This window comes from Acanthisitta chloris, unplaced genomic scaffold, assembly GCF_000695815.1.
Source record: "Acanthisitta chloris isolate BGI_N310 unplaced genomic scaffold, ASM69581v1 scaffold34334, whole genome shotgun sequence".
Lineage (NCBI taxonomy): Eukaryota > Metazoa > Chordata > Aves > Passeriformes > Acanthisittidae > Acanthisitta > Acanthisitta chloris.
Window position 1 is genome coordinate 22877 of NW_008671587.1, and position 19827 is coordinate 42703.

At 38.1% G+C, this 19827-nt stretch overlaps 1 protein-coding gene across 1 annotated transcript in view; it reads left to right on the top strand.

Moving 5' to 3' along the window:
• Positions 1 to 17068, top strand: part of STAT4 (signal transducer and activator of transcription 4) — a 37620-nt gene extending 20552 nt beyond the window's left edge. Inside the window, exons 8-23 of the mRNA XM_009074158.1 lie at positions 746 to 904; positions 1778 to 1870; positions 2709 to 2768; positions 4161 to 4178; positions 4260 to 4353; positions 5248 to 5292; positions 7991 to 8074; positions 8340 to 8438; positions 9640 to 9775; positions 10920 to 10972; positions 11750 to 11844; positions 12408 to 12544; positions 12965 to 13156; positions 14245 to 14311; positions 14808 to 14916; positions 17024 to 17068. Coding sequence (XP_009072406.1) covers positions 746 to 904; positions 1778 to 1870; positions 2709 to 2768; positions 4161 to 4178; positions 4260 to 4353; positions 5248 to 5292; positions 7991 to 8074; positions 8340 to 8438; positions 9640 to 9775; positions 10920 to 10972; positions 11750 to 11844; positions 12408 to 12544; positions 12965 to 13156; positions 14245 to 14311; positions 14808 to 14916; positions 17024 to 17050 — 1468 coding nt within the window. The 3' untranslated portion in view covers positions 17051 to 17068. The remainder of the gene's footprint in view (positions 1 to 745; positions 905 to 1777; positions 1871 to 2708; positions 2769 to 4160; positions 4179 to 4259; positions 4354 to 5247; positions 5293 to 7990; positions 8075 to 8339; positions 8439 to 9639; positions 9776 to 10919; positions 10973 to 11749; positions 11845 to 12407; positions 12545 to 12964; positions 13157 to 14244; positions 14312 to 14807; positions 14917 to 17023) is intronic.
• The last annotated feature ends 2759 nt before the right edge of the window (positions 17069 to 19827 follow it).

A 19827-nucleotide genomic window follows, 5' to 3' on the forward strand; every position in this document is an offset into this window, starting at 1 on the left:
CAGCTCTAAAGTGACTGCAAATAAAAAGCAAATAGCATTATATTTAAAGGATAATGCAGTCACAGAATGTCAACATCCTGGTCATTTTTACCCCCTCAAACTTCTCCTTTGGAAAAATCCAAGTAAAAATTAAGAGTGAAAAAGAAGGAAGAACCTTTTTAGGTATGAAGAACAGATTTTTTGCCTTTTTTGGTGTATTTTTCTTTTTTTTTCCCCCACTGATTTTTCTTTTCCTGAATGAGATATTAAAAATAGCTTAAAAATGTGATTTTATACACACATACCCTATTGAATTATTAGCAAGCATGTTTGGGTTTGATTTTCCTTACTGTTTTTACACTTCATCAGTCTTGGTAACTTGTTCATTTCATGTAAACAATGTCCTTTCAAAGAGTACATTTTGAAAAGCTACTGAGCTGTAGGAAATAATTAAAATTGGCATAAGTGCGCTGCTTGTAAAACATCAGTATATGTAGGCCATGTATATATTTCTTCCAAATTGTCACAGACAGCATTGCATTGCTGTTGATGAGGTCTATTGCATAAATATTTATCTTTGGAGACAAAGCAGGTAATTTGTACTTACATACCCCTGTACACAAAAGATGAATGGACATGAGTTTGGGTAAAGCTAGAAAGCACCAATCAATACTGATTCTGATTTGCCCAAGAGCTTCAGTAGTTCTGATGCTGTCAGAAATGGTTTACACAAAAGATTGCAAACTAATCCTTTGTTTTGCTGTAGTTTTACACTGTTGGCAGAGAGTCTCTTTCAAGTTAGAAGGCAACTGGAAAAACTGGATGAACTGTTGACCAGACTGACTTATGATGGGGACCCTATTCCTGTGCAAAGACCTCAGCTGTTGGAAAAAGTCAACTTTCTGCTCTACAATCTCTTCCGGAAGTACGTAAGCCTTTGTCAATGTCCAGAACGTTACCTCAGCCTATGCAACCATGAGACCATATTGTTAAGAAATAAAAAAGAAGAGAGAGAAAATAAGTTTAACAGTATGAGATTATAAATGACCTAGTTTTCCATATAAGAAGTACAGACAGCTGTCATCAAAACTCCTAGAATCTGAAGGTGCCAGGCAGCTTCTCATGGGCAACAATTAAGGGTTTGTGGATCAAGTGAATGCCAAAAATCCACTTATTTCAGTAGGAGTTAAGTACATGCTGCTGGGAAAAATTGTGAGGTTTTGTGGTTTGTGTTTGTCTTTTTCTTAAAGTAAAAGTTGTTTATCTTTCCTCTTCCCCACAAGATATTGTTCCTACCCTCCTCCCAATTCACCCTTCCACTAATAGATAAAATATGATTATCATTTCACTTACTTTTTGTACTGGTTATACTAGAGATATACCACAAGTAAGTGTAAGAAAGCAAAACATGGTCAATTTTTTTTTATAAAGAAGAAAAGAAAGATAATATGATTGTTCAACTTAGTGGACCCAGGCTCAGTGTATTTTCATACTCTGCTTTATGGTTCTGATCAAAGGTTGGAAGAGTGAGACTTTTATCAGCCCTGTATTTTAAAGCTGTAAAGTTTGGTTTGATTTTCAATGTGTTCCAAATATCTGTTTCTTAAGGGAACAATTCAACTGTAAGTTAGACCTCTGGATCATTTTGAGAACTGAGAGTCGGAATACGTATCTCCAACTTCAGCATCTATAGAGAAAGAAGTCTTTAAGAGATACCAGCACTTACTCCCCTCCTGAAAACAGCTGTTTGTTGATACATATCCCTAAAAATCTGTTTGTTTCACTTCTTTTCACACAGTTCATTCGTGGTTGAAAGGCAGCCCTGCATGCCAACGCATCCCCAGAGGCCAATGGTTCTTAAAACATTAATACAATTCACTGTTAAATTAAGGTAAGTGAAGAAAATCTGATATAAACTCCTTGATTTGTGTACAGCATTTTATCCTAGGAGAATCTAGAAAGCAAAGACAGCCATCTTGTGCTAGGGATCCTTTTAACTCCAGGGAGATTTTCTGGAATGGGGATATAAAGTCCACAGAATCTGTCATGCAAAACAAGTGGCAATAAAGAGTAAAACAGCATGAGGAAGAATGGCAGATTGTGGCCACAAGTCAGCACCTTCAGGGCTGAACTCTCGTTTTAATGGCTTTACAAACTGCGTAAATAATGATCAATATCATGCAAGCTAATGTCAGAATACTCAGAGCCACTTCTGCACAGAGGAGAGAGAACTTCAGCATTCTGGCAAACTCTGGTGAACCAATGACAACATATTGCTCTCCCAGTAGCTCCTTGCCTAACTTTGTGAAAGAGCAAAGATTGGAGGGGAACTTTCATCTTATTTCCACCTTGAAGCAAAAAGACTGCATGGAGGGTTGGGGGGTGAGAAAGGGTACATGAATGAAAGTTCATCTACATCTGCAGTGCAGTCAGAGATTATACAAACCTATCTCTTAATTATTGCTTCTTTGGTGTCTCTCTTGCCATTCCCTCAAACACATACTAAAATTTTTCCACATACTTGCAGGGAGGGTTGTATACCCACCACTGGAACAGCCCAGCTCCTCTTTCTGAGTATTTAACTCTGTAAATTGTACTATAATCCTAGATGCCTAATCTGCTTTCAGATTATAATTTCTGATATTTTAGTGTGAAACTACAGGTCTCCAATGTTTTCTGGTGAGAAATTTATTCCATTAATACTCACTTTCACATTCTCTGTTTTGAAGGTTGCTAATTAAATTGCCAGAGCTGAACTACCAGATCAGAGTGAAAGCAACTATTGACAAGTAAGAAACTTTAGTGAAGATGTTCTTTCTCTTCCTACAGAGACAACAGTTCTTTTAATGGCTACCGTATTTGTTATAAAAGTTGTTCTTAAAAAACAAAACAAAAAAAGCCAACCAACCAAACAAACAAAAAAAACACAAAAAAACAAACCACAGTTAAAAGATCAGAGTAACACTTTTTTTTAACGTGGAAGATTTTTTTTTCAAAGAAAAAAACCAAGCTGCTCAGTCTGATTGATATTTTCAGATTGGAAGCAAGAAGTCCATTTAAGATTTGTCTCAACACTCAGATAAAATTCATCACTCTGATATAGCAGCATCACATGACGACTTAAAATCAAACTCTACTGCATTTATGGGATAATTAGCTTTGAAATACCACTTATCTCTGAGCCCTCCACACGCACCATCCCCAGCCACAGGTACAAGCTGCTGATAGCATAGCGTAAAATGTTTGGAAGTGTGGTAGTCAAGGTAGACCTTAGTGACAAAGATGGATATTATGTTTAGTAGAGCAATGCGAACTTGTATGTACTTGCATATCCATCTGCACATACCTGCTTGATTAATAGATTATTATTTGCATGATTAATAGATTATTATTATAAGATTTTGAAACTATGTTTGAGGGGACCATAACAACGATCAAAGGGAACTTGAAGTTATGCCTAGGGAGGATTGTAATAATAATCAAAAGCAACTGGGATCCATGCTTGGGTGAAATCAATAGAATAATAATAATGTAATGATTAATCTATGGTTATGTAAGAGAAGAGTACAAAATGTATCCATCTCTGATCCATGTCAGAGTCAGATTTGGGTCTGTACCCCGACTCCCAGAGCTCTTCAATAAAAGCCCCCATATAATCATTCCGTGATTATGTGTTTTCTACGCTAACACGGCCTCCCTTGTTTGGCCTCTACAGGCCCTAAAAAACACCCTGACCATACCGACATAGATGTTGGCCCACAAGAATGAAAGAAAACACCCAGTGAGGAAGGAGCAGGAGAGAAGTCAGGACTGTTTCTCTCAAAAAGTACTGTCTGATTTGCTGCTGTGCACAAGATCTCCCTGTACACCATGAGCTATCTCTACAGGCTCATATTGTCCCAGAACACAGTACTGCAGCTTTGAATATGCATTTACCATTCCAATGTCAGGAGAAAAGCAAGAGAACATATACTACTTACATACAGCCAGATGCAAAAATCTAACTGAACAGTACAAATTTGAGTTCTTTAGTTTAAAAATTGCAGTTGTGTATGTAATATGAACTAACTTTGTAAGGCAAAATCTACCATCTCAAGCTAATGATTCTTAGTATGATTAACAGCTTACACATTTACTGATTCACAATTTGTTTCCTCCCCCCTGCCCCTCTTCTATTTTAGGAATGTTTCAACTGTAAGGTAAGACAGTAAAATATAATATTTCTTAATTTTTTCCCATACAAAATTATTTGGATACATAAAGTGTAATGTCCTCCACAGTAATCGCAGATTTGTTCTGTGTGGAACACATGTGAAAGCAATGAACATGGATGAATCTGCAAATGGAAGCTTGTCAGTAGAATTTCGACATTTGGTAAGTTTGATTTTTTTCTGGTAAAGGAATTTTCTTCTGGTAAAGAAATAAGATTCGTTAGAAACTATGGAGGGAGAACTGTATTACTGTCAAGTCTACACTCATTTTCTTTCTGCTCATACAGAGAGTTTACTTCTAGAATCTCTTTATGCCATTCCATACTTTATCCATTCCATAAAATAAGACTATGTATTTTCACAAGAATGACAAAGCAAATCCTAATTAACACCAGAAAAGGGAAAGACTGAATTTCTGAATTACATAGCTGCTCAGAAACTGAGTTTGGTTAAAAACAAAAACAAAACAAAAACTCAAATAACCCAACAAAACCAAAACCAAAACACCAAAACCAAACCAACAAAAAACACAACAACCCAACACACAAAATAAACAAAGAAAAAACCCAAATTGCAACACCATTGTCTAGGGGAAATATAGAATTGAATGCTTTAGATCTAGTGGAAATGAATGCCTGTGATAACTGTCTTGTCAAAGACTATAGTATTGCTTCTGTAACTTCTCTAACAGCCCAGAGAGTCCTGCTTTCCAACTAGACTCCCTCACCTATGGTATTTCTGGGGCTTAACCACAGATGCATCAGTATAGTTTTGCAAAAGGAGATGGAGATTGATTATTGCTTTATCTGTATTATACACTTTGCAAACACCCTAAGTACTGCTTTGTTACATTAACTTGGTTTCTTTAAAAATATCAAAATTCTCCTCACTGAATAATCTTTTCAAGGCATAATGTCAGAGCCTTCATTACAGTGTATTTGTGTATTGCAAATAAAACCTTATTATACTAACAATATCCTGGTTACAAATGATGTTCTTGATATGTACTTCTCTCTATAGTTTCTCTGACACATAAATATTGTTTTGCTTTACACAGCAACCGAAAGAAATGAAAACAAGTGCTGGCAGCAAAGGAAATGAGGTTTGTCCATTTATTTTACATGTTGGTTTTGATTACTCTCACAGGTATTTCAGATTTGATCTTATTTAAAGCAAAGTGTTGTTAGATTTTGAGATACATACCAATCTTATAATAAATACAGGGCCCAATTATCATAAGTATAATGAGAACTGTTCAGAACGACTCATAGAAATTTTAATTATATGCCTTAAATCTATATATTTTTAAAGTTACACTACAAAGTAGGAAGTAATAATCTGAGTGTATGCATTCCTCTTTAAGGTCACCTTTCTGGTCATTTGCAATTTGAAAAATCCCCAAGCTTTTGAAGTCTTTTCTTGAAATAATTTTTCCTATAGGAACTGTTCTTTCAATACATGTTCTGCTGGCCAAGTTCACAGCTGAAGTAAGGGGGTCATTATATTTGCAGCAAGGAGTTTGCTTGCCTCAACAAGGACCTAAAGGATGCTTAGTTAACCGATGCTCATCCCAATCCGGTTGTAGGTTCCCCTCTCGTGGTGACACTGTATATGGCACATCAGCCCTGACAAACCAGCAGGTACTGGGCAGTACCCGCGTTTCAGACAATCACATACACCTGACACATAATGGGAAAAGGTATTGCAATTACTTGCATGCTAGCAGAGGAGCCCCAAATCCCTGCATTGTTGTGGAGAAACGAACCCAGAAGTATTAACGTCGGTGCTAATCCCAACACAGAACACCAAGCCCCTGCATTCGCCTGTATTACAGAGTGCTCCTTCCATGCCTGTGCTACCCTCCAGCACCCCCACACCCAAACCACCACCCCCTGCTTCTTCCCCTGCCCAGCTTCTCACCCCCTGCCCTTCTCACCATCTGCACACCTCCACCCTATGTCCTTCTCAGCGCTGGCTTCCTACAAACTGTGATTCCCCCAGATGTCACCAACAAAATCAGAATCTCAGGCAAGAAAATTGCAGCCTCCATCCATTCACCTTCTGCATCACTGGCAGGGGAGAAGGCATGATGTCCTCATCCATCAATCAGAGGCAGTAGGCAGGGGAGAGAAAGGTGGGAGTACACACAGGCCTTGGTCCATCATTGTAAATTTGGCACAGCTATTTAACAGCAAATGTCTGCAGATAAATCTCTGACTAAAGCAAGAGTCAGAAACTTGCAGCCACTGATACAGTCTCTGCCAATCCTACCAGAAAAAATTAGTGTCTCCCAAGGCAATTGAAGTCATAAGATGCTTCTATGAATGCCACCTACTTATCTAGAAAGTGAAACACCCTACACTGGTTTAAGGCATCTCCACACCTGCATAACCGAGGGTAAAGTTGTATTGCAAGTTTAAAAAACACCCAAAATATTATTTATTATAAATATCACTCATATCACAGCCCAAATAGCTGTAGTTATACAAGCACAAAAGCTATTTAAAGTAATCTTTAAGTACAAAGCAAAGTGTGATCAGCACAGAGAATTTTACCAAAACCTAAAGCAGAAGACACTTGTGCCCATTTCACATGGTGTTTCTGAACAGAATACCTTGCAACCTGATTAGCAAGACTGAAACTCAAGGCTTGCCTCCCAGTTACTTTGCTGCTTACAAAGCCATTAACATCAAGACAAGGAAATGCAAAAATGTAGGCTAAAAAATGTTGGTGCTCTGCTTTTGGTAGCATTTTCCTCCCACTTCCACACATTGTGGCTTTATAACTATATAAAGCATAGGTAGGGCTGTGGAGAATTAGGACAGCTGATCTGTGACCTTGTTCAGTGCTGATTTTCTCAAACAGAGCTTCTGGAGGAGGTGCTCCAGGGAAAAGATAAAGCCATGAGGCACTCTGCCAAGAAAAAGTTTTATTATATATTGACTGAAAAAGTGATTCCAGTAAATGGAACCATCTTGATTTGTGATTTATTTATTCTTGTTGTAAAAGAAAAGTCTGACAAAACAAACACATGATAGGGAGGGAAAGAACAACAACAAATAAAACAGGAAAAGGACAAAATATTTCTATCCTTTGAGTTCTGGGGATGGAAGTCTTTTGAAAGATCTGATTCTATAGGGACAGAAATTTGCATCTCTACAGAGCTGTGCTGGTTTGTAATCAAAACAAACGCTTGTACTACAAACTTTAATCAGCAATGACAAACAGATTTTCTTTCCATCCAAGAAAAGCTTGGGGGTTTAATACCAGATTTACTTTGGATTAATGATTTAGGCCTCTACTCCTTCAACCAGTACCATCTAAGTACACACAACAAACCTGTGTTCCTGGATGAAGTCCTACTCGTCATTAGAGCTGTGGCTCTTTGTTTTGTTTCTAGTTTGTTTCTCCTTGAAGTCTAACATCTCTGTTGAAAGTGGAATTTTAAATCAGTAAAGAAACTTCAGGAAAAGGGAAGTTGGAGACAACTTTATCAGGCACACAAAATTATCTGTTAACTTTTTGTGTGCAAATCTGTGTTTAAAATACCATTTTAGAAAAAGTATTAACAATGTTAAGGGTTTTTTAAAGATTCATCAGAAAAAAATACCACACTTTTGGACTAATGTAGTGTCAGAGTTTAACAAACAAATTATTTCTTTCACTTCCTGCTTTTCCTGATCTACTTACGTATTTGATATGTGTTTTCTTCCAAAGTGTAATCTCAGCAGTCCAATCACTAAAACAGTGTTAAATGCCAAGTATGCACTCACAGTTTTATAACCTCCTTACTCCCTCAGGGCCCTCACATGGTGACCGAGGAACTGCACTCCATCAGCTTTGAAACACAGGTCTGCCTATATGGATTGACCATCAATTTGGAAGTGAGTATTCTGGACAGATTTTCTGGGGCAAGAATAAAAGGTGTTTTTCAGCAGTTTATAGAACAACCATGGGCCAGAGCACAGGTCTGTCTATCCTAGATGCTATCTTCAGCAATGATCATAAGCAAACACAAGGTTTCCAGAACTTCTGGACAAGAAGTAGACACTTTGGGAAGGAAGAGGGTGCTAAAAATCCAAAGCATAACACACAGAACTAACACTTTCCTCAGCAGCATTTACATAGCTCATTCATTCTTTCCACCAGACCAGCTCTTTGCCAGTGGTGATGATTTCCAATGTCAGCCAACTGCCCAACGCGTGGGCTTCTATTATCTGGTACAATCTGTCAACCAATGATCCTCAGGTAGGTCTTCACTGTGCAAGTACTGACTTTCTGCATTTTCACATTTCTATTATTTGGTCCCTAAATATAATAATTATCAAAAAGATGCATTTCACTCTTAAACTGGCCTTATTTTATTCGTACACACTGTTAGCAACATCATGCTTTCATGTTGCTCTCTTTATCTTTTGTTCCCTGACCAGATATAAAACCATGTGATCACTTGCCTATGGTTTTTGTAGGCTAAAGTAGTAGTTCTTAAACTAAGGAAAGGTGACAGCCCTTCCTCACCACTTTTCTGGTTTGAATTTGTCTTTTTTTGGGTGTTCTTGGCCAAAACTATACCTGGTGCAAAATAATTCTGCTAGTACAGTTCAAAACCATCAAAGTAGGCATATAAGTGGGTCTGTAATGTACTTAAGGGCTGCTTTCCCTTACACATTTTATAGAAGCTTGTGCTTTCTGTGGAGAAGTTTTTACGTGCCAAGTAGCAACTTCTAGTATCTCTAATCCTGGGCAAATGCAGAATCATTCTTTCTCAGGCTCCAGCTGACTCAGCACATATTTTTGATTCAGTCGCTCTTGCTGTATCTGCAGATTGCAGAACAGTGCTGTCAATAGCTCTCCAGCTTTCAGTCAGAGATTAGTGACAGTCATACAGCTGTTCAGAGGAGGGAAAGCGTCAGACAGTTTACCACAGAGAGCACCTAGGAATGATGGCAGCTCAGCTGACCAGCACACTGGAGTGTGTTATCACTCTCTGATACTCCAAAGAGGTTTTGCACAGTCTTCAGTATGTTCATTATGTATACAGTCTAGAAACCAAATGAAAAACTAAGATAAGCCAATTGATTCAATGACATATCCCTGTATCAGTACATAACCATTTAAGGTTTCCATTAACTTATAGTGAGACTATCCACATTTTTTTGGACAGGATTTAAGCATATTTTCACTGTCTTTACACACAACACTACCAGAAGCATAGCAAGGCATTTTGTCATCCAAGACACACACAAGGATTCTAGCTCTCTCTCAGAGTTTTGCCCTAAAACTCTGTTTGGGTACCTAAGTGGACCTTGCAGGGTGGCTGCAGGTGTGAGAGGTCCACACCTACATATCTCATTTTTATCACTTCTAGATTCTGCTCAAGTACTTGCAACCTCCTTTTACAGCCTGCAGTGTATCTCATGGTTGCTAACTCCAGCTAATTCTGTTGCAGAATTTGTCTTTCTTCAACAATCCCCCTGCTGCCACTTTAAGCCAGCTCTTAGAAGTACTGAGCTGGCAATTTTCATCGTATGTTGGTCGTGGACTCAATTCTGAACAGCTCAATATGCTGGCAGAGAAACTTATGGGTACGTGTGTAGCAATATACAGATTTTGTTTGCTTTTGGGTTCTTATATTTGACAGTTATAGGCAATGACTTTAAGCACGTGTCATGGTTTAGCCCCAGCCAGCAATTAAACCCTACACATCTTCTCGCTCACTTCCCCCACAGTGAGCTGGGGGAGAAAATCAGAAAGTGAGAAGACTCATGGGTTGAGATAAAGACAGTTTAACAGATAAAGGAAAAACCTCATGTGCGGCAAAACAAGGAATTGATTCATGACTTCCCATCTGCTGGCAGGTGTTCAGTCTGGAAATCAGGGCTGGATCTGTAACAGTTACTTGGGAAGACAGATGCCATCACCCCAAACCTCCCCTCATTCCTCCTACTTAATGTGCTGAGCATGTCGCCACATGGTACATAATATTCCTTTGGGCAGTTAGGATTAGCTGTCTCAGCTCTGTCCTCTCCCAACTTCTTGAGCATCCACAATCAACTCACTGGTGGCATGGGGTGAGAGGCAAAGGCCTTGTAAGCACTACTCAGCGATAACTAAAACATCCCAACACTGTTTCCAGCACAAATTCAAAACATAGCCCCATACTAGATACTGTGAAGAAAATGAACTCTGCCCCATCCAAAAACCAGCATGGCATGACCTCCACTTCCAGAGCTGATGCCAAAAATGTCACAATGACATTTTCTTTAATGAAAAGCATGCATCAGCTTATTCTTACCACAAAGTGATTCAACTTTTGAACTTCCAGGCTGCTCAACTGAAGAAAGAGGGCAACAAATTCACACTGAACTGTGATGTTATTTCGCTTCCTTGCCAAGTAATTGTCTCTTGCATCTGAAATCAAAAGGAATTCTTTTTGCTTGCTTATGAGGTTTGGGTTTTGTTTCATTTTAAGTACCTCTCCTTGTTGGTCTGTTTAGTTCTGGGACCCGTCCTTCACTGGTGTCAGCACAGCAAAGAGGCCCTGTAACCTTGGCAAGACCAACTACTGAACACGGACCTGACTGTTCCCCAGAAGGGAGAGGTCTGAGGGAAAGCTGAGAAGCAACTCTCAGGCTCGAAACTGAAACTGAGCACACAGTGTTCAGATTTTCTGAAGGTCAAAACTTCAGAAAAATACACTCACCATATGTGCTTTCTTTTTTCTTTCAGGACAACAAGTCAGTTACAATGATTATCAACTATCCTGGGCAAAATTCTGCAAGGTACACTTCCAAAAGTGCAACTAGACTCATTTCTCTTAACACTTTCACGTGTGCCCAACTCTGCTTCTCTGTTGCTACTGATAAGATTCCCACTTGCCGTATGTAGGACTTGCAGCTTAGCACAATCAAGTCCCTTGTAAAAAATTAATTAGGAAAATAACACTTCCAGAAATTTGAAACTTGGGCTAATATATCTATTTAGTTATATTGCTACAGATATCAGAAACTGTCATTATAGTGTGGCCTATAAATTTCTGTGAATGATCAGTGGATTGTCATATCAAAACATGCAATATATTTTTCATAAAGCATAACTACTCTTTTTTGTATGCTCAGTTGTGAGCTAAATTATTTCAAGTCAGTCAAAACATGCAGTAACTTTGATGAGGAATGGAGAATATATTGAGAAAGAAGGGTAAACCCATTTTATTCATGTTAACTACATTATTTAAACAAATATAGAACCTTGTAAGGAAGTTCAACTTTCTCATCATTATTTCAGTCAAAATGGAATTTCATAACAGGAAGAAACAACAAATGTGATTCTTTTTTCCTTGAAAAAATGAGGTGTTTCCAATGCATATCTTAAAAATCAATTGGGTTTATGTCAGACATTACTCAAAACCACAGTTCACATTGTCATTCTCACTTGAAAACACTAGATTACTCTTAAGAAACTGAGATAGCTATGCCATGTGGATGCTGGGAAACACACTCTCACAATTCTCTTCTTCTGTGTGTTGGCGTTGTGTTTTGTGGCTGTTTTTTAACCATTAGGAACATTTGCCTGGAAAGTCTTTTACCTTTTGGGTTTGGCTTGAAGCTATCCTGGACTTAATTAAAAAACACATTCTTCCTCTTTGGATTGACGGGTGAGCAACAAGGAAACTGCTGTACATTGGTCTCTCCACTTTGTTTCTGTCCTTTACTAATCTCAGTTTTAGCTACACAGAAGAGAATTTGCAATGAGTTTAACACTTCTGTCTCCCTTTTATAACTTTTGGAAATTGTTGCCAAAGGGGAACAGCATTGAATTCCTTAGAAATGCAGGTTTAGAGCTATTCTTCACTTCTGTCTATACAGTCAAGTACAGCAATATATTTCATTATGCTTCTCAGTACTTTGAGCTCAATGCCATACTCCACATGTAAATCACATGCAGCTTTGGTTATAGTTTCAAGGCCTTATAAATCTTTTGTGATCAGGTTTTGAACACCTGTATAAAGTCTGGCCAGACCAAAGCAGGGTTGGATAGAGCTATGGGCAACCTGGTCTGGAGAAAGGTGTCCCTGTCGACGGCAGGTGTGTTGGAACTACATGATCTTTCAGGTCCCTTCCAAGCCAAGCCCTTCAATGATTCTATGCATTGCACAGATTGAAGTCTGTCATTGTCATTTTTCCAAAACTAAACACATGATTTCCTGTTACACTTCAGGTACATAATGGGATTTGTAAGCAAAGAGAAGGAACGAATTCTGCTCAAAGACAAGACACCAGGAACATTTTTATTAAGGTTTAGTGAGAGCAATCTGGGTGGAATTACCTTTACTTGGGTGGACCAGTTAGAAAATGGTAAGTATAATTGAAAACAAAACCAACCAAACAAAAATGAACCTAAACTCTGCAATATACCTGTAATATAGGAATAGAGTTTTCTTTGGTTTGAAAGTAAAATTCACATATATCATGTCTTAGTATGCTTTCAGGCAAGATACGAGTATCGTATTTTCTCAGATACAAACAAAAACTCTGATGGTCTACCTCTCAGGTCTTTATATTAACTATATAAGCTCTTTAGGAGGTATACCTGCTTACTGCAGGCTTGAAATTTGCTTCCACATGTGCAGAAATTATATATTGAAAGATACTAACACTGGTAAGAACAGGTAAAACCCATGCAAGTGTAAACTTCAAAAGAAAGGCAAAAATGTGTTCCAGCTGCAGATGTTGATCTACTAGTTATCAGTGGTTTTGATGCCTCTGTTTTTACAGGAGATGTAACATTTCATTCGGTGGAACCCTACAACAAAGGTCGCCTATCTGCACTGCCTTTTGCCGACATACTGCGTGATTACAAAGTCATTATGGCAGACAATGTTCCTGAAAACCCTCTGAAGTACCTGTATCCAGATATTCCCAAAGATAAGGCCTTTGGCAAACACTACAGCTGTCAGCCAAGTGAAGGTTGGGCTCCACTTTTCTATTTACCCTTTCTGCAAAGCAGCTGCAAAGTCAAGAGGCAATCTGAGGAATGAGGGGAGAGGAGGAAGAGAACAGATTAAGATGCCTCCTTTAATAGTCATCTTCAAGATAATTGTTTTAACATGTGTCTATCATTCAGACAGCTTCATTTTGTAAATACATCCCTGGTCTTAGAGGTTACAGTAGAGGTGATGACAACAATATTTAAAAGAAGCTAAAAAATAGGTCTTAGGGTAGGAAGAGACAAAAAAATAGGGACTTATTTCCTGACTGACGCATTAAAAAATTCAGTGCTGGAGTGTTCAAAGGAGAGGAAACTGAAATGTAATCCTGCTTATAGGCTTCATAGTTGTGTTACAGTTATGCTGTCTCTGTAATTTCCAGAAAATTCAGTGTTTTCCAAACAGTTTGGAAGATCACTTACCTGCCTTCCCTTTAGCTGAAATACTGCATGATTGCAAAGTTATTATGGCAGACAACATTCCTGAAACCCTTAATTTTTTAATAGATAATACACATTCATCTGGACTTCCAGTATCAAAGGTTACAATTCAATTTGAACTCAAATTCCTCCACAGCTCAAAAATATTTGGAGGCTGCAATTCTTTTCCCTCTTTATTTTAGTTCAGTGGAGTTCACCTAATACTCCAGTCCTCTAAAAAATTATGTATAAGCTTAATTTCATGCAAAAGACATTGCTGAAGCTGCATCTGTAGAGACAGAGCTCCATACAAGCATTTGCAGAACTGGAACCTAGAGGCTCAGAGTACCAAGCTTATAGACTTACAGTGTATTTGCTTTTGAAGGCGTAATGAGATCTTTTTCTTCAATTGTGGCATCATATTCTGACATGGTGATTTATATCAAGGGAGCACAGACAATTATGTGACTCAAACCTGAACTCAAGGACTAATCTCAGGAATTCCCCTCACTTTTATGGCTGTTTATTTACGCAGAAATGGGGACTTTCCTTTTCAATTTATTATGCTCTGCAGCACTTAGAGCAAATAATCAATTTCAGATAAATAATATTACTATATAGTATTTAACTTCTCTAATATTTATTTTAGTCTCAAAGCCCTCAGAGGGAGGAGGCAAAGGTTATGTTCCTTCCGTATTTATTCCAGTCTCCAAAATGTAAGTATCCTCACACTTCAACTGTTATTTTTATTTTATTTACATCCTGTTTCAAAGTTTTCCCTTCCTTCATTACCACATTCAAATAGTTAGGCATAGAAACACATGGTGTGTTTTATTTGGCTAAACACAAGAAAGGGAAGTAAAGAACTTCACCTCTACTGTCCTTTCTCCTTAATGCAGCAAAACACTTTTAAGAATTGAGTACAGACTCTATGGTACTCTCATCTATTTCTCTTTCACTGTCTCCTTTTTCTCTCCAGCATCTGATTTCAGAGTCAGGTTTATCCTCTCTTCCCTTGGCCCCATCTCCTACATTTAAAAGTGTGTACCAATTTGTTAGCATGTGCTTACAGGGCCACCAGCAAGCCTGAGTACAGGCTTAACTAACTTAGAAAATATTCACCATACTCCAGTCATTTGCATGAAGTTAGAGGGATTTAAGGGGTTTTTAAGATTGTTTTGCTTAAGATTGTTTTTTTGTTGTTTTTTTTAGCTTAAATGATTCTACAGAACCACATTCACCATCAGATCTACTTCCAATGTCTCCAAGTGTTTATGCTGTGCTGAGAGAACACCTGAGCCCCACAGTCATTGAAACTGCTGTAAGTTGTAAACTTTGCCGTTCAAAAGTTAATACTAAGCAAACAGGATGTGCACAACACCGATGCTGGTTGTAAAAAGGCTGCTTGTACAATTATGAAAGAACCATAGATCTTTCATCACTTGCTGAATTACCTTCTGAAACAATGGTGCAGATGTTTCCGACTTTAAATGGTACTTTGGCTACTGCATCTTGTAAGTACTGTGTTGTGTGGAATCGCCTGACACACTGGCCAATGAACCATGAGTATCATAATACATAATACAGGTCTTGCACAAATGAAGGCTTTACACTGGAAAACACATGACAGTTATACCAATTCTGTAGGCAGCACAAAGGCCTGGACTTGCTAAGAGAAGCTGCACAAGGAATTTAAAGATTTCCAATTCAAACTTGCATAACTTTTTCATGCCGCAAGTTTTTACATGAGATACCAAAGGGCGAAATTAAAAGTCAACTAAAACACTTTCAGCAAAGAAAACTACTATTAACTAACTATATAGAAAGACTGGGAAAATCCAAACATCATATTAAAAAAATTTTCTTCTTTTACCTACTGATTAGAAATTGTGTTCTGAGTCACCATGGCTTAGAGTTGTTACAGCACTGGTATATACCCCCTGGGCATTTGTCCAGCAGACTTCTCTCAGGAAACACAGCAGCTTTTGAGGCTTTAAAAGAAAAATCTCCTATTTTAATACTAGCTCTGAGTTTTCGGTATGTACAATGATTTATGATCTTGAAATGGTTATGGTTTAAAAACCTGCCAACTCCACTTCAAATGCCTCTCTACAAATACTCCTCCTCACCAACAAACAGAACAAAACTAAACCAAAATCCTGACTGCTGATGATTGGAAGCACAGTTAAGCTTTATATACAAGTAGATGAGCTCTTTAACATACATCAAGTTGAAGATCTGCCAAGAGCAGAATAGCCTTATTTTTCTTCTTTTTTCTTTAGTAGTACTTGTGACAAACTAGTTCTTCACTTGCAAATGAAACAACCAGCCTGAATGAAAAATCTGCATTAGAACCTACCACACCCAGAGACATGTCTCCACTCATTTCTTGTTTGGTTCATACATATGAGAACAGTCCTGACCTTCTAAACTGCACTTGTGAACTATGTACGCATTTGTATTTCCCAAAGTTTAGGCACGGAAAAGAACAGTTGGCTTCACTTTCGTTTAACATTAGGCTCCAAACATTTTTGGTTTCCTTCGAGCACGCAAAGTAAATCTCAAACCAGCTCTGTTCAGAACTTCAAAACAAGCTGTGACCATTGCCATCTTTTGGGGTTGCAATGACACAAACAGAATGTGTTTGATGGCAAATTGGAAGAGTTAATTACAATCATGTTGTGATTTTTAAAGGTACAAGGGGTTCAGTGCTGCTAGATGGTAGGTGACATTTCCATAGACTCTTACTGGGAATATTTTCAAGTTCTGCTAGAAATTGAGTGAGAAAAATAGTTTTGGAAGATCTTTAAAGAATTCCTTCCTTCCTTTTTCCATTCTCTTTACTTTGAAAATTGGAAACAAGGAAAATATGGATGGTTTTTTCTTTATCACCCCAAATTCACACAATCTACCCTGGTGAAGAGCTGGCTAAGTACAGTATGCAGACAATCTGCATTATGAAAGCAATACTTTTTCTCCATGAGATGCCAATAAAAAGGGACTGTGTAAGATACAGAGAACAAGAGTGAAATCTGCAGCAGGACAAAATATCTTACAACTCATTAACTCAGTCTTAGTAAGATATGCTTTCTGCAGTCTTGCTGAATTCCCTTCTGTTTCCCCCTCTCCGGATTCCCCTTACCCATCAGGAAAAGAAGACTTGAGGAAGAACCCTGCTATGCACATCCATAGGTTACAAGAACCACTAAAGTTCATATAGAAAATATATCATTTTTATTGTGGCTGTTTGCCACAGAGTGTTTTCCAATGACCATTCCTAGACTTTGTGAAGAACTAGAAATAGTTTGTAATACAATCTCAAAAAGATACTGAAGTTATCTTGGGCTAGAGAAGGTTTAATCTGCAGTTACTTTTGAATGAACAGCAGTAAGTGCCAGGAGACTAATCTTTTCCTTCTTTTTTTCTAGCTGAGTTCTCCTTACTCAACTGATTGAAGTTCACGTACTGGATAAGTTCGTAATCGTGTGACCATTGGATGGGTTAAAGATACTGTAATTTTTTTCTGTCATCTTTGTAAATCAGCATTTCCTGGAAACCATTATGTTATTCTTAAGCCTCTATCTCTTATCAATACCATGGAAACAATGAATTTTCTCCCTAGGGATTCAAATAGCTTTCTGCAAGGCAGATTTAGTGTCATCACTGACCAAAGGCCAAATCCTTTCTGGCTTGAGAGTCATTTGACTTCAGTGGGGTCCAGCAGAGAGAAATTTTACTTGCAGAGTTAACTAACATCCCCAGAATGCCTGTAAATATGATAGCATAAGAATAAAATGTTTTGCTTCTGAAAACAGTATATAATGATAATTAAAGATATCAATATGTTTGGAGAAATTAGGATTTATTATGTTAAATGCTTTCTGTTTAACCACTGTCTCATACAAGAGTCTTTTTCAAAGCAAAGGTTCTCATCTCCCTTATTGTGAATGTTCCGTAGGTGTCTGGGTTTGTTTTTTTTCCAAAGATGAACTACCTTCAACATAGATTTTGATCTGCCACCACAGCAGAAGTTGTGGAAGGCAGGTGAGCAAGGCTGGGAAGAGGAGGGAGCTCCAGAAAGGAAACAGACGCAAAACTGTGGTGTCAAAAAGGCTGTCTCCATTTTGCCACTGCAAGAGAGAGTTAGTAAAACTTCCCTTTCTCACAAAATAGTTGCAGAAGTAAAGCTATTTGGACATGAAGCACTCAGTTACCAAAGCAAGTACAATCAGAAAGTCTACAAATAAAAAATCTGATGCAGCTTGGATACCAGCTGGTAAATGCAAACTGGGAAGCACAGTTTTTAAAATAGTTGCTCAAGAGCTGCAGCATTTGTTGACCTCTGGGCAATTTGTGCTGCAGGACAGAATATTACATATCTATCATAGGCTCATTTAGTAAGCAGACTAACTAGTTTTTTTGTATAAATGGCAAATTGACCTTTTAAAATACTCTCTTTTTTTCCCCCTTCAGACGCTGTTTAGTGCTGGGTTGTTTGGTTTTGCTGGTTTTTCATTCCCCCCAATATCCTTACAACTTCTGTTAGTAGAATAATAAACAGGCCACTGTATTTCACACGTAAAGGCTCAATCGAGATTTAAGTCCTGACTGCAGAATACATGTTTAATGCATGCAAAGCTCTTAAAATACATACAAAACCTTGAGCATTGCTCCTTACAGCTTTCTCAAGCAGATACAAATTAGACATCTGCAACGGAAACACAATCTCCTTGAATCAGTAAGATATGGATTTTTGGTTTCACTTCTCCTTGTTTACTCACTCCTTTCACCCATACTGTTGATGTGAGTTGAAAGCAAGTGAACAGAAACAGGGTAATGAGATATTTCTGTGATACATGGGAGTAGATTTCAAATGAGCACACACATTTCTGTTCACTAATCTGAGTGTTTGAAAGGGAGCTGCACATAAGAAGTGATTTTCTTTTTGAAAGCACCATGTATAAATACTTTTCCAAAACAACAAGAGCAATTGTGTATATAGTTTGGTAACATCTGTAATTTATATAAGCAGCATGAATAAATTCAGATTTTGGCTTCAAGTTGTATAGTTGGACCTCTGTGGAATTTTTTCAAGGCACAACAAAAGTACTCTTGCCTGCATTTTGTTGATCTCAAGTCTGAACTGCAAGCAGTAACACAGACTTGTACCACAGCAAACACCTCACATCAGCTTCTGCATACCTTTTCATTTGAACCTCTTCTCAGAATCTTAATGTGAACAAAATGGGAAACACCTTACATTTTTGACCATCTAAACCTCATGAGAAGTATTGTAAAGTAGGTCCAGACACGACACATGAAACAGTTTTCTCTCTTCTTCCTCCCTGCTCCCCATGCAATGCAGTCCTTCAAGACTCTCAAGTATTAACTTCAGCACAATATAACTGGTGTTATTGAGCATCATTGTGGATCAGGTTTTGGAATTACAGTTTCTACTATTGTTTTAAAACAGATTTTGCAAGGGGTAAGGTTTAACATTTCATTGAAAGGCATATGACTTTAAATCAGTTCGGTGCTTTAAAGGAACACTGGAGTAATTATCTGTAAGATAAATATATACAGCCCAAGCCTCCTTCCATTAAAAAAGTTTGCCTTATGCCACTAGAAGTAAGAACATTTAGTAAAATGATGGGGGAGGGAGGAAATATGCTGAAAGGAGTGCCTTAGATACTACCAGAAGAAACGAAACATCTGCTTTGAAGTACTTTTACTAACTATGCTTGCGCTTTCACTGTCTTTTGCAGCAGCAAAGTCAAAAAATAACGTGATTATTCTGTACTTTGTCTCGGTGCATCACTGTAATGATCCTAATTAAAAAATGTGAAAACTGTCAGTTGCCTTCTTCTACAGCATTTATTTATAGCCGTGTTTATATATCCACTACTCAGTAGATTTCTTGCCACAAAGTTTACCAAACAGAGCTTCTATTTCCTTTCATGGAGTAAGAACTGCCTCGTCCATCTGGGGAGAAGCAGATGATAACAAAACAGACCCAAGTACCCTGGAGGCCTGCACTAAAGCCTGGACTTTATTATCCCGGTCCTTGCTGCCGAGACAAAACCCAACCAGACCGTGTGCGTCCAAGTAATAGCAACGGTGTCCTAGCGGATAGGATTGCAAGAAAGGTGGCACGAAGGGATCCGTGGCAACACTCTTATACACATCGGCAGTGTCTCGGGTGGCAATCTGGGTTACGGTGCACGAACCAGCA